General features: G+C 41.0%; 1 protein-coding gene across 2 annotated transcripts in view; it reads right to left on the bottom strand.

The window, feature by feature from the left end:
* Ralgapa2 (Ral GTPase activating protein catalytic subunit alpha 2) overlaps window positions 1-14,785 on the bottom strand; it is a 267,925-nt gene that overhangs the window by 89,051 nt on the left and 164,089 nt on the right. For both annotated transcript variants that reach the window (XM_029473906.2, XM_029473907.2), the window contains 5 exons: window positions 14,179-14,362; window positions 10,732-11,503; window positions 9,157-9,228; window positions 3,364-3,487; window positions 2,282-2,437 (listed from right to left, as the gene is read on the bottom strand). In XM_029473906.2, coding sequence (XP_029329766.1) covers window positions 2,282-2,437; window positions 3,364-3,487; window positions 9,157-9,228; window positions 10,732-11,503; window positions 14,179-14,362 — 1,308 coding nt within the window. The remainder of the gene's footprint in view (window positions 1-2,281; window positions 2,438-3,363; window positions 3,488-9,156; window positions 9,229-10,731; window positions 11,504-14,178; window positions 14,363-14,785) is intronic.

Raw genomic sequence — 14,785 nt, 5'->3', positions numbered from 1 at the left:
TGCTTAGAGACTGATAATGTGGGCCTTTCATCCCCTTTCACTCTACTGTATCACTGCCAATTTGTTTTTCATGTGGCTGGCCAGCCTGAGGCTATAAAAGCCTTGTAAGACATAAGTGCAATTATAGTCCTGGAGTCAAATGAATTGGACAAATCCAATAGCACAGCTCTGTCCCCACTCTGCAAACCCCTACAGCAGTTAGATTAGCTGTGAAAAATCTAATCTAGCTAGAGCTAACAAATTTCTGCAGTGAAGGATCAAGAGTTCAGTATGGGGTTGCAACCGCATTGCGGGATTGAAAAAGTCCCCCCATGACAGGGGCAGAACAGAGCATGAATCACTTTAGAATTCTGCAGCTCATTTTTAAGCTGTTAGGGACAATTTAGCTGGAGTAAGTCAAGGAACCGGGGGCTGCTGTTACATGACTGATTTTTTTTTGCCTAACTGTGAGACATCCTGGTAAAGAGGGTTTATCGTTAATGACACTAAATCTTAGAGCTGCAAAAGGTTTCAGCTGCTTTTTGAATATTACAGTGGGAAATCTCCCATACAGACTAAGCCTTGGGACATTATTTATAGCAGCATTATGTCAAGAAAATAGTATAAAAACAAAATAAAAAGCCTTTCTACTTAAGTAATCCTTCAAAATAGTTTATATGTAAATCTGTCTTTAACACGTAATTGTTAATCATGAAAAAATATAGAATATGGGAATAATATGCAGAGTATGAAGACATTTACAAGGTACCCCATGTTTTATAAAACATGTGAATACAGCCTGGGGTCTTGGTAAAGCAACTCCAGATTCTAGAATACCAGTGAGCTACCACATAGCAGAGACCTCCTTTCTATGAGCACTGCAGCCATCAGAACCCAAGCTGGCAGGCAGGCGGCTCCTTCACACCTGTGGGAACCAGCACATGGCTAGCACTCCCACTAGCTGTGAGGTTCCCAGCCCAGGGAGGCCAAGGCAGTATGCAGGGCTATGCTGGTGAAAGGCTGCTGAATTTCTGAATGCAAATTGTGCTTTATGCATCTGAGACACTTGATCACTATGGAAATTGTCTGTGACCCGAGTTCTGATGATGTCTCCCGTGCACTGTTGTTCATCATGTATGCAGTCCAGACATCTGTGGCTACAGTAGTGAAAAGGCAAAACTGGAGACAAAAGAAATGAAGCAGATACAGTAGGGCCCATGAGCTAAGATCAATCATCTGGCTAATGGAGCAGGGGAAAAAGAATCAATTACATCAGTGGACAATGACGAGGGCTGATGGCCAGAGAGTTCCTACCAGGTATTGGGCTAAGCAATTTTTCTGGCATTGTCTTACTTACTTGACTCAACAGTACTGTGCTATGGGTTCCATTTTCAATCTTATTTAATACAGGAAAACCAGAGGTATAAGCTGGTAAAACAATTAAGACACACACTTGAGCCTTGACTGGCCCTAGCTCTAACCATGTCACCACACCCCCAATGTACAGTCTTCATACTTGAGATACTGGCCTCAGTTCCTTATATGTGTGCTGTTAGAGGAGACTGAGTGTCAAATTGGAATGTAGGCTCTGTCCCCCTATTAGCCCACAGGGAAAGCACAGTTGCTTTAGGATGCTCTGTTCATTTAGAAACTTACAGGAGTGGTTTTCTTACTATACTACATTTTTCTCCCATTAATGTGTTCCTCATCCAAAACAAGGGTTTTTTCAAGTAAACATTCTATAGGCTGCGGAGTTCAAGGCCCTGCTTCTTTGGTGGAGTTCCTTTGGGAGCATCAGGGAGAGCAAGGGGATAGCATTTGAGGTGGGACATCTGGGCAACAATGTATCTGCAGGTAGGGTCACTGTGACAAACACTGGCAGTTCGTCTGGGTGTGTGTGTGGGGGGCGAGGGGAGTGCTTTTCTAGAGCCTTATCAGCACTTTTTCTTTTTCTTTTCTTTTCTTTTTTTTTTTTTTTTGGTCAAAAATGGCTATTACGTGTTATGGCCTTTGCCAAACATGAGGTAAAATTATTGTTTCTCAGGTAATTAACATGAAAGAAGATCCAAAAGTATCCATGCTAACGACCCTTTTTCTTCCTAGTCTTTAACCTTAGGGCTTAAAGCTGTGCGACATTAGTGGTTTCGATTCACTACAACTGTAGCCAGAGGAAGAGGACACTGACTTGGAAGCCTGGGAAAGCAGCTTCAGCATAGTGCCAGGGCTTGCTCCCCATCCAGCCCCAGAGAGCCTCACTTACACACGAGTGCAGTGAGCTGTTGTCCCTGAGAAGCCCCCTTACCTTTTTGGTGAGCGAATCATCTGAATCTGATGGCATCCGAGTGGAAACGTGGAAAATTACTTCCACGGTCGAGGTAGCATAGTAAGGGGCTGTCTGTCCTGTGCTGCCATTGCGCTGAAGACCACCCATAAACCCACAGTGGGTTGAGAGATCCACCTGATGAAGGTCACAGAGCCAAAGGTGAGGGTCAAAAGTGAGCTAACCTTATTCATTAAGTAGGAGTGTGAGCTGAGAGAATGGACAATTTTCATTTAAATACATTTCATTCTGATTACAAACAAATATAAGATAGACGAAATTAATTTTTAAAGAAAGAAATGAACATAAAAACAAAAACTGGTCTGCAACCATGCTATGTGAAAGTCACTATAAAAATGTAAGGAGGGCCTGCCTCAGCAGTTCATTGCTTGCCTGGCACATGCAAGGACCTGGCTGTGATCCCAGGATGTGCTACAGCATATACAGACCAAAGACACAAAACCCAACACACACACACACACACACACACACACACACACACACACACACACCATACACCTCTCCCACCCACACCACTTTTCAGATTCTATGGATATGCTTTCCTTTGGGTTTACATTGACTGGAGGCAGGTATGTGCCTCTGTGTATATATCCGTTAGTCGACCAATCAGTAAGGTCATTCATTCTGGACTTGTGCAATAGAAACTGCAGTGACAGCCAAAGACATTCTAGTTCCAGTTCCTCACTTTATCCAGGTCTTCCTTCAAGCTTCTTTTAGCAAGCCATTGCAGATTTTCTCAGTACCCCCACCCCCACCCCCGCCCCAATGGCCACTTTTGTCTTCTTTTGTCACAAACTGCAAAAAGCTCTGAGCCTTTATGACTATACAGGTCTTAAACAAAGTTAAGGAAAAGTTATTAAGGGGAAGCAAAGATCCACACATAGAATAGTAAAATGAAGCAAACAGATTTTAAGGTCAGTGCAGTCTTGAAGAATTCTATGAATGCTACATTTGAATGTGAAGATACAACTAAGAACACACACAACTCATATCTGCTTTAAATACTGATAGTCAGCAACCACATAAAGAATGAAGTTAATTACCTCCCATCCAAGACCAGCAACAAAGTCTTCATATGCTTGGCTTCCTCTTTCATTGGCTAGAATGGAACACTTGTCTTCTTGCCCTTCAGCAATGTAAAACACTGCAATCTTATGGGTCTCGCGGCTATAAATATTTAAATTTAAAGGAGTTAGAATGTGTGTGTGTGTGTGTGTGTAGTTTTGTTTTACTGTTATGGCCAGCATGACTCCTAATGGCACTCACTAAGTGTCAGTCTGTTTCTATTCTATGGTGGTTGATGCATGAACTTATTTGAATTCTGCAAGCCTGATTCCATGTGGAAGCCAGTGTTATTACTGTATCATCTGCTTTGCAGAGGTGACCAAAAGGAGACACAAGATTAAAGAAGCAGGAAACTGCACCTCAAACACTGGAGACACTAAAACAGTAGCTATCAGAGTACATTATCCACCAAGTTCTTTCCATGCTTGGTGATGAACATTGTCCTCTAAAGCATTCCAAGTAGACATGGATTGTGGCTAGGTATCAATTAGAGCTTTAAGGCACTGCTAAGTCTTTATGAGAAATGGAAACACTTAGGTATTTTCTTTGTGAAAGGATGTGTTCTGACTATTGTGAGGATACCATATATGATGTACAGTTGTTCTTCATAGAGTCTTTGGATACTTTTGGATATATAAGCTCTTTATTTACTTGCTCCATGACAGATCTGTGGTAGTTTCCTGTTAAATCATGTAAACATGATTTGCACTTTGAAGAAAGGAGCCCTGTCTTCCGTGCCCCCCAATCCACTTTTTTTTTTTTTTTTTTTAGCATTTGGTACATAGTATGGGCTCAACTAAGTCTCTGTTAAACTGACCAGATACATGACAGTATGTCTGAATGTGTAAGGTATTAAAATAACTGGAATCCACCCTACCAAGCTATTTGGTGATAGTTTGGAGATAAAAGCTCAAGTGTTGTTCAGATGAAGCTTAATCAAGAACCACTCCTTTGACAGCACCAGTTCAGGAGCTTTATTCTACCGTAGCCTCAACAGTAAAAGAATTAGATCCCAACTTCCGGGGCAGCCCCACCCTTCTCACATTTGCATTACATCATGACAACACTACATAGGAAAAAGCATCAAGTGCTTCAGCAATGCGGAAATGTTTCTATTGTCTAATTATTTAATATCTCAACACTGTAATATGATTAGACATCCAAATTGGTAGATCTGGACTCCATATTTTAACAAATTCTCAAATATTTCCTTCTTCATGGTTATTTTTCTACTTATTAAGCAAGGCTAATGGAAGCTAAACTAAAATGTTATATAAATCACCGGAGGAGGCACATTCTCTCCTATTCATTAGCTAGCTGCTCGTTCCCCTATCATTCTCATGGAACAAATACACGTAAAAAAAAAAAACCATCAGAAAATACAGAAAAAGAATAAAAAGAACAATTCTCAACTTGAACATGTAAACAAACAACATGGCTGAACCACTGTAGGAAATGGAAAGCGATGCTGTAAAGAGGATATATTTTTTTGGTAGTGATGGACCCTACAGAGAGTGCACAATCTTGTTGTCAAGACCTTAGGGAATGTAGAAACTGCCATATCATTCACTACCTTGAGAGACAGGCAGGGGACAACAAGAAGGGTCCCCTACAATCTGACTGGCTTATCACAAGAACTGTAGTAATTGGACAACTTGGATGATGGTGACAGACATAGTAAAAGGCAGTTTCAACAAAAGAACAAAAGTATAGTTCCTTGACTTCTCTCTGCAACTAGCTTTACATCTTAAAAGTATAGTTCCTTGATTTCTCTCTGCAACTAGCTTTACATCTTAAAAGTCCTCAGCATTCCGTCTACAAGAATCCCCAACCTTCAATTTCTCTGAAATACATCAGTGTTTATCCGTAAAGCCCAGGACTATTCCATCCTGGGTCCTTGCATCCTCATTAACTCAGTGTAGGAACACAAAAAGCTAAGCTCAAATGAAGGAGGACTCACTGAGGTGGGTGTGAGGAAAGGTGACCTTTAGCTGTAAACACTCATCAAATTTCACATCCTACAAAATATTAGCACTGCAGAGAGCCTGCTAGGATGTAGACACTGTGCCTGGCCTTATTAGCGCCAGGCTTTTGAAATGGTAATTACAACATCAACAGCACTTCATATCTACAAGCTGCACAACCAGTGCATGGAGGGGCAGGTAATTCAGGAACACATATACACAGAATCAACAAGGTTGCCTTCCTCCTTAGAATGCATTTTTTTCTTTATTACTAGGAATAGACCAGAAGAGTTCTGTTTTCTTGTGCTGTCAGATTTTAAAAACCAAACAAAGGAAAACATGACTTTACCATTTCCTTCACCACACAGTGGTGAGAAAACCTCAGTGATTTGTATGTACAGCCATCACACACAGTATACAGACCTTAGCGAAAGATTACTTTTTCTTAAAACATGTGAAAAAGGCATTGTGCCCCCACAACAGTGATATAAATTGATACCAGGAATAAATAAAAATGTCCTGAGAGTTGAGGGACAAGATGTGTTCTTGCATGGTATCAGACCAATCTATGGCACAGGCCAGATGTCCCTACAGGTGAAGAGCCCCAGATGGAGTTCAGGTTTTTAAAAGACAATCTTGAAAAATCCTTTCCCATTAAATAAATTGATGTGCATTTAGAGGCCAAGACACCAGACATAAGTCCAGGAGTTGGGGTTTTAAGTGAAGGTTAATCAAAGGGCAGAAGATTGCCAATCAGCTACCCAAAGCCATATTTTACTGCAACAGCACCCCAGGGAGCTAATTCGATTGCACCTCATGCAACTAAAGTGCATTAACATTCAACAAATTGGCTACAATTACAAGATACCAGTGCATTCACTTAACACTGGAGAAGCAGGGAGCAATTCAGTGTATGCTAGAAAAGCTGCCATCGGGCTCCAAATGATTGTTTAGCATGGAAGGACCAGAGGGAGTAAGGCAAGTGCCCAAGTCCTTCAGAAATCCCTCATGGAAGTTCCAGAGGGCTCAGCCTCTGTCCTGGAGAGAATGAAGGGAGGAATGTCAGTATCAGGGTCTAAAACACTTCTTACATGGTTTTGAAATTCAAATTAAGCTTTACTTGAATCAAGAAATGAAAACATTTAAAATACTGAGTTACAGGATCTGCCCTGAGGATGGTTTCTTTCCATTACAACTACAAATGAATCATTTCAACCTGTATACTTTCTTTTATTTCTTGATACTAAAATGCTTAGCACTCTCTAGAGCACTAGAGTTACTAGGAGAAAAGGCTGTCACACCACCTTCTGCAGGTGGAATCAGGCTCACAACAGCTACCCTCCCACATTCCCAACACCCAGAAAGCACACACAAAATAGTACATGCTTCAATATGTGTGTGGCTCTAAGAAGCTATGAATGATGAGAAGGATATATGGGAAAGGAGAAAAAAAAATCTAAGGACTTTTGATTCCCACAAATGGTCTATATGAATTAATGTATCTTAATTCTACATGCTTCTGAAAGTGAAAAGACACAGAGCTATAAGTGAGCCTAATGTGATTTTATCTGCTGAGTCCTTAGTGAGAGACCAGAAGGTAGACAGACTCCCTAGTAGGCAGACAGACAGGAAGAGTAGCTAGGAATAAAGATGGTGAATTTCCAAGCTGGTTAGCTTCTTCCTCAGCTTCCTGACTGGAGAGAAAAGCCTGACAGCTGTCTCCTGTCAGCAGGCCCACTACTGAACTGGCTCAACAAGTTCCAGGCTAGATCAGGACCTGCCACACAACAGTTATGAACCAATCAACCATTCTGTCTGTCTTCAAACTGACTAACCCTAAAGCAGGGGAGGAAAACCCTTCAGAGGTTTAACACCCCCCCCCCCCCCCAGCTCTGGAGAAGGTATTAGACTTTTGTCTTCCAAGCCCTTCCTCTGCTTTGGACAGAGCCTTTTCCTCTATGTGTCTGCTATGTGTGTGTTTCCTCACCCCCAATAAATATCTTTCTTCAACTGCTAATTCTGTCTGTGGTGCCTGAGGTTTCTCTGCTGCTACCTGTTGCACTTTAGATTTTCTAGCCCTTTAATTCTTTGACAGAAAACAAACAAACAAACATGCAATCAAGGCCCCTAGATTGTATCATTTGTGTTTGTGATGCAAAGATATTTTTTCTATTAAGTCCTCTTAAAGGTGTGTGTATGTGTGTGTGTGTGTGTGTTTGTGTGTGTATGCTATTTTAATTTCAGGTAGAGTTCACTATTTGACTAGATGTTGCTGTCATACATAGGTTCAAGTATTAAAACCATCAAAAAAAACATAGTTACAAACCTGATATGCAAATAATACTGACTTGAGCCAAGCATTTACTTAAGAATAAACAATAAAACCACAAGAAAGTCATCTGAACACAAATGATAGTGAAAATACTTGCTTAGAAAACAGCATGGCACTGACACACAAACATACAGGCCAATGGCTGAGAACTCAAAATAAACCCACGCAGGTGCAACCACTGATGTTTAACAGTGATACCAAACATACAGAAGGGCGAAAAACAGACTGTTTAATGTGTAGAAGAATGAAATTAGTTCCCTATTTCTCATCTTATTTCAAAATGGACTAAAGACCTACATTTTAAAGCTGGGCGTGTTGACGCATGACTTTAATCCCAGCACTTGGAGAGGCAGAGGCAGGGGCAGGTTGGATATCTGAGCTTGAGGCCAGCCTGGTCTAAAGATGGAGTTCCAGGACAGCCAGGGGTACACAGAGAAACCCTGTCTCAAACTAAAAACCAACAAAAAGACCGGTATTTTAGACTGAAGCTGCTAGAGTAAAACAGGGAAACTACTTCTACACAAAGAGTAGACAGGGATTTCCTGAGAGCAGAGGAAATAATTCCAAGAACTAGTAGCAAATGGTATTACGTGAATTAAAAAGCTTCCGCAGAGCAAGAGAAACTCACAGGCCTGAAGAGACAACTAAAGAATGAGGAAAATAAAAAACTTTGACAACTAATGTAAGGGCCCGATGCGCAGGACACATAAAGAACTGCAAAGTTGACTACCAAACCCCAAGTCATCAGATCAACAACTAGTGTAAGAACAGACTACTTCTTAATAGAAGAAATACAAGTGGCCTACAAATAATTTTAATTGCCCAATATCTTTAGCCACCACAGAAATGACAACTAAATTTGCCTTAAGATTCTATCTCATCTCAGCTAGAGTGGCTGTCATCAAATGTAGGATTCAGGAGTTAGGAGTGCCTTACTCAGCTGATGGGAAGATACAGTGCAACCACTGAAGAAATCACTCCCAGATCGACAGCCCTCAACACAAGTACATATAAACTACACTAAATAGACCCAAAAGCTTATGCATGAATGTACACACACACCTTTAAGAGAACCTAATAACAATATCTTTTAATGTATATATACAATGATGTATATGTTATTCATGAAAAAGAGGCCATGAAGTTAAAACAGAGCAAGATATGGGATTTTTTAAAAAAACTTTTTGATTAAAGAAATCTTATGATCTTAGCTACTTGGGGGCTGAGGCAGGAGAATTACATATTTGAGGCCTACTTGGGCTAAAGAGTATGTTGAAGGTCAGCCTGGGCAATTTAAGAGTCCCTGTCTCAACAAAACAGAATGGAAAAAAACCAAACCAAACCAAACCAAACCACAACAGATTCTGGGCTACAGAAACACTCTGGGTTTCTCTGTGGGTACTTTTTTTTTTCCCTGAAAGTGTATTTGATACCATGTTCTCACAAAGTTAGACAAGAAAAGATATTTCACATACCACTGACGCGAGTCCAGATTCTTTAGCTCTCTCAATAATTTTGAATTTTTCTTCAACAAATGAAAATTCTTCCTGCATGGAAAAAAGTATGCAAGGAGACATCATGTGACCACAGACCCACCTCTGCTATTTTCTAATCTGATACCAAACATAGCCATTGCAGTGGTCTGAATAGGAATGACACCCACAGGCTTAGGTAATGGGATGCTTGGACATTAGGGACTGGCACTATTAGGGAGTCTTGAGCCTTATTGAGGAAGGTGTGGCCTTGTGGGATGAAGTATGTCGCTGTGGGTAGGCTTTGGGGTTTTTGAAGCTCAGGTCCAGGGTCTCTTCCTTTCTGCCGCCTGAGGATCCAGATGTAGAATTCTCAGCTACCTCTCTAACCCCATGTCTGCCTGTATGTTGCTATGTTTCCCACCATGATTACAATAGACTAAACCTCTGAACCTGTAAGTGAGCCTCAATTACATGCTTTCTTTTATAAGAGTTTTCATGGTCATAACTTCTCTTCACAATATGGTAACACTAAGATAGCCCTTATCGATCCATCTACAATCTCCTTTACTGAAGAACTGTGACAGATCTTGTAGAAGTTTGAATGAGATGTCCCCTCCCTCAATATTCTTGAGTATTTGAATACTTGTTCCCTACTTGGTGGTCCTATTTGAGTAAATTTAGGAAATGTGGCCTGGTTGGAGAAAGCCTGCCACCTGCCACTAGGGGCAGGCTTTGAGGTTTCAGAAGCCACATGCCACTTCCAGTGCACTCTCTTTGCTTCCTGCTACCAGTAGGAGATATGAGTTCTCAGCTGTGGTCCAGCTGCCATTTCTGTCACCTGCTGTTCCTGCCATTATGGATCCTAAGCACCTGGAACCATATGTCCAAAATAAACTTGTTTTTCTATAAGTTGCCTTTTTCATAGTGTTTTATCATAGCAAAAGAAAAGTAACTAATTCAGAAGCTTTCAAAATGAGCCCAATTTTCCTTGAGTATATAGAAACATAACAATTCCCCTGGCATCTAGTGATACTAGAAAGCTCTTTAGTCGACGAGTATATCCCTTGTGTGCAAGTGCTTGTGTCTGTTTTCAATACCAGTTCTGTGACTATATTCCCCAGCCTCTCTTTACAGCTCCACTATCAGGTCCAGGTCAATCCCACACTCTTCTCTAAGGTGTCCTCCAATATGCACACTACCTACTGGATAAAACTGCCCTTCTTGGCCTCCTGTGCCTTTGTCTGAGGTGCATCAAGTTCACATCCTTTATGAATCCTGTGGCTAGACAGTGGTTTACTTACATTTGCGGTCCATTTGCATTTTGTATGAAAACAGAAATAGTATGATCAGGGATGCAAGAAGAAAAAAGCATGGTTCATATGCTTCAAAGGTCTGACAGGTATTTGGAACTCAACTGTGTACCAGTATTGTTCTATTTTTAATTAAAAAAAAAACCTGTAAATATTGAAATTCAGAAAAACTTCTATTTCTTATTCTCTAACCTCAAATTGATAATAATAATTAAAAAATAACCCTCATATAAAAGAAATGATAAAACATTCAGAGCTTGGTTACCTTCTGTCCCAGGAATTCATTCCCAAGTCATCAAGCAACAACCTGCAGAAATAAAAGGGTCCCCGGGGCTCCACGGGTGAGGGCTGCCCTTGGCTGGTGACCGTTACTGAAGAATCCGAGTTATACCTCTGCACATACTCATCTTCCTGTGCGCTCTGGCGCAAGATGACCTCCATGATTGCCTTCTCTTGGTCCCAGTTCATTGCACATGGGGTTGGGGAAGGCTCATTTAGCTTTAGTTGTGATGGTAAAAGGCATTCGGGGCTTGTATGGCCAATGTTTTCAAGTAATTTGTCAAGCACATCATCTCCTTCCTCACTGTGAAACAAATCTTTCTGAGGTCCACACGTGTGATGATGCCAGCCAGAAATCTGAAATGAGGGCTTCCTTCCACTGGGTGCCAAACGGCCTTCCAGAGGTCCATATAAAACCTTGCCATCCCAAGAGTACTTCCCTGAGATATCTCTCACAATGACTCTCACATCTGAGAGGGAACCCCCTGAAGTCCCTCCAGCTGGTCCTTCTGCTGGTGTCTGAAGATAGGAGATGAGGGTGCTATCATTAAATACGAAGAGCTGCAGGTTTGGGCTCCTGAACACCTCCGAGGACAGCTCAGTTCCTTCCACATGGGCATTGTCATGGTTCTCACTGACCAGGCTGTGCAGCACAGCAGGACCCCCACTCAGTGGATAGTGGCCTAGGTGGTTCACTAGGTGGGCCATGACCATTCGTGCAGTGAGGGGGATCAATTCCACACTTCTTCTCTTCTTTTCTGTGAACAGCAGGAAGAAACCATGAAGAGATAATGGGGGCACTACGAAATTTCAGTCATTAGTTTGAATGTCTGATTGTTATTTTTGTTTTGTTTTGTGTGACAAGGTGTCACTGAGTAGCACTGGCTGGTCTGGAACTCACTATGCAGATTAGGTTGGCCTGTAACGCATAGAGATCCACCTGTGTCTGCCTCTGCTAGGATTAAAGGTGTGTGCCATCCATCACACCCAGCTGAATGGTTTTAACTGTGAGATTGATTTTTTTTCTCTTTTTTCTTTTTGACTCTAATTCTATTTGAATATAAAAACATAGTTGAAACAGACTGCTAAAGAACCAATTTACACCAAGATGTCCTCTGAAAGGGACTTTAAAAGTCTATAGACATGAGAATAAGTCAAAGAGAAGCATTTCCAGGTTAGACAGATAATAGTTCAGGGGCTCAGATAAGAGGGAAAAGCCCGGATGAGATGGGAAAGTGGGCTAGGGATCCTACTCTGTTGATTGCAGGTAAACCTGGTAAGGATATTAATAAACCTTGGTGCTATTTTCAAAGATTGGAAATAATATACTTAGTAAGCATTGTGACAGTTTATGTTTTGTTATTGGAACACTAAAAATATTTAAGAAAATTCATCATATTAATAAACCATGGAGGCACTTAGAAGAACTTAACTGAATTTGTATTTCATGATTTAGTAATCAAGAGCAACTGATTTATAAAATTTTAGCTTAAATGTATACAAAGACTTTGACAACAGAATGAGTCCCAGGGCTTTATAAAATGAGGTATAATGGACAGGTAGATACACTATAACATAAATAGAAATTGAAATAGTACTTCAGGCTGAGAGTAGTTGAGGAAACTTCAACTGACAAAGGTTATAAAAGTCAATTTAAAAAAGTGAAAATGAAACTTTAAAAATTTTATGGAAAAAGGACTACATATTTAAATTAAGGTTTATAATTTGATCTTAGAGCTTTAGGAAGTAATAGCTTTTAAACTCACACTGTGAAAAAAAATCAAATATTAATTAGCACATAAATCGCTGTAAATATATGACTTCATGCTAAATACTTCTAGGTTTAGACATTATCCAACTGGCTTACTTATAACATGTTGTTTCATGCTGTATAAAAATCCTCGAAAGAAACAAATCTCTGAAACTTGAGAAATTCTGAGTAAGAAGTGAGGGGAGCAAGATTACCTTGAATTTTCTGAGTTCTTACCATTTTTTTCAACATATATGAAATCTATATCCAATAATGGAAAAGAAAATGTCACAGAAAACTTTTTGTTTTTTAAAGAAACAAGAGGCCAGTTACATCTATTCTAAACTTAAACTTTCCCCCACATCCTAAGAGAACTATATAAGATTTCTATACAACCAAGAAAGGTAATGCTCCAGTGAGAAATTTTACTGTCTAGAAACCCACAGGAAAGCAGCCAGGAGTTCACAGTTCATACAGGGAAACACACCGTCGTCATGACAGCAGGGTAGGCACAAAACTAACGATAAAGGTACAAACTGACAAAGGGAAAATACCAAGTGGGGAAAGTAACTCCCCTCTGCTTTTGCTTACAGACACTGTGCTTTTGGTTTGTGTTTTGTGAAAATTTTAATTCTACAGTGGGGAAATGACCAGGAGCCCTATGAACCACACTGTAAACCATGCCATGACGACACTTCTAATACAATCCCAAATGGGCCTGGTACTTAGCCATGTGGGAAACACTGACGTCCTCCTGCACATTTCAGTGAAGTCGGCTTCCCATTCGCTCGCTCCCTGTGAGCCAGAGTTGATCTACATTCTACCAATGGCAAAACTAGCTGAGGGTCTCACAAACTACTACACAAGAAGACAATTCAAGTACCCTCTTCTCTCTGGATTCCTGGAGGAAGGAAATACAAAGCTAGAATGTCTGGCTATCCTTTGCCTCGCCTCTCCTGAAGCTCCTCCCCTTCCTTGTGTTTTAAGTAGTTAGTTATTAACAATGAGCAATCTGAACACATGTGATCACAGATGGCTTGACTGTGTATCTTGCTTGTAACTTTATTTAAAAGTAGTAATTATGTCAAGAACAGGTAATGGCCTAAGTAAGTAATAAGTAATAAGTAAGTCATTAAAACAGGGGTGAACCTACTTTGTGGCACACTGTACATCCTGCACTCTCACCTGATCGCGGCCTGCTAAATCTCTTTCCACAAAAGGTACAAGAGAGAGTCTGTCTCAGGGTTGGGTTGCTATCAAGTTTCTACATGAGGGGCTCCTTGCCTGGATACTCTAGGAGCTCCTTCAAACCTGCCCACCCTGGTGAGTCCAGTTTAAGTCCTTCCCTATGGGAAGTCCTGAAGATGCTACCAGCCCAGCAATGTCCTACCTCCCCCACTACCTGGAAAGCTGCTTGGGGATAGAAAATGTGCCTTTTGCATTTCATGGGTATGCAACACAAAACCATGTGCATTATTTAAGATGGGGAAAAAAAGAGAGGAGGAAAAATAACAGGAAAAAAAAAAGGAAGAAACAAGGAAGGGAGTTTGCTATCAGAGATCCTATAAACTGGGATTTCAATGTCAACAATGAATCCAAAACAAATCCAAAACACAAGCACAGACAAGACTGCAATCTTACCTTTTCCTGCACATAACATTGTATATCTGTAGTTATACCTACCCTCTTCCACGGTCAGCAGGTTCCCCAGGTCTGCTGATGAATGATACTGGACTGGCTCGGAGTTCCTCACATTTGCCAGAGGTAGGAAGGGGTCATAATCCGTGGATGACAGGTCAGCCAAGGTCAGAGTATAGTGGCTTTGCTGTGTGTATGTGCTCGAGCCACAGACACAGCAGTGCAGAACCTGAGGAGAACAGACATGCATGGCTCTGCATGCCAGCATTTCCTGAGCTCTGACAAACTGTCTAGCTCCCACAGTGCTTAGGAGAGAGGACATGTCCCTTCCTAGGAACATGTCCAAATGTGGCCTTCTTTCCATTCTTAAATATCTTTTTGCTACTGGCAAGTCAGTAACAATATCTATATTCTCAGGGCACAGGAAAACACAAGTGAAAGGTGCCCATTTCTGTTCCTGTGTGACTGCACACACCTCAGGCTTTCATCCTCCAAAGGCAGCAAGGTGGAATGAGCCAGCCCAGGAGATGAGAGGAAGGCTATGGGAAAGCCATCATGGTAGAGGGCCAGGTGACCACAACCTGCGTTTAAATCAATACAACACATGAGCCCATGAATTATATGGAATAATTTAATACAACTTTAAATAAAA

The sequence above is a fragment of the Mus caroli genome, unplaced genomic scaffold (genome assembly GCF_978045245.1).
Source record: "Mus caroli unplaced genomic scaffold, Mus_caroli_1 scaffold_2, whole genome shotgun sequence".
Lineage (NCBI taxonomy): Eukaryota > Metazoa > Chordata > Mammalia > Rodentia > Muridae > Mus > Mus caroli.
Note: the sequence above shows the minus strand (reverse complement) of the source record. Positions and strands in the feature narration are given on the sequence as shown.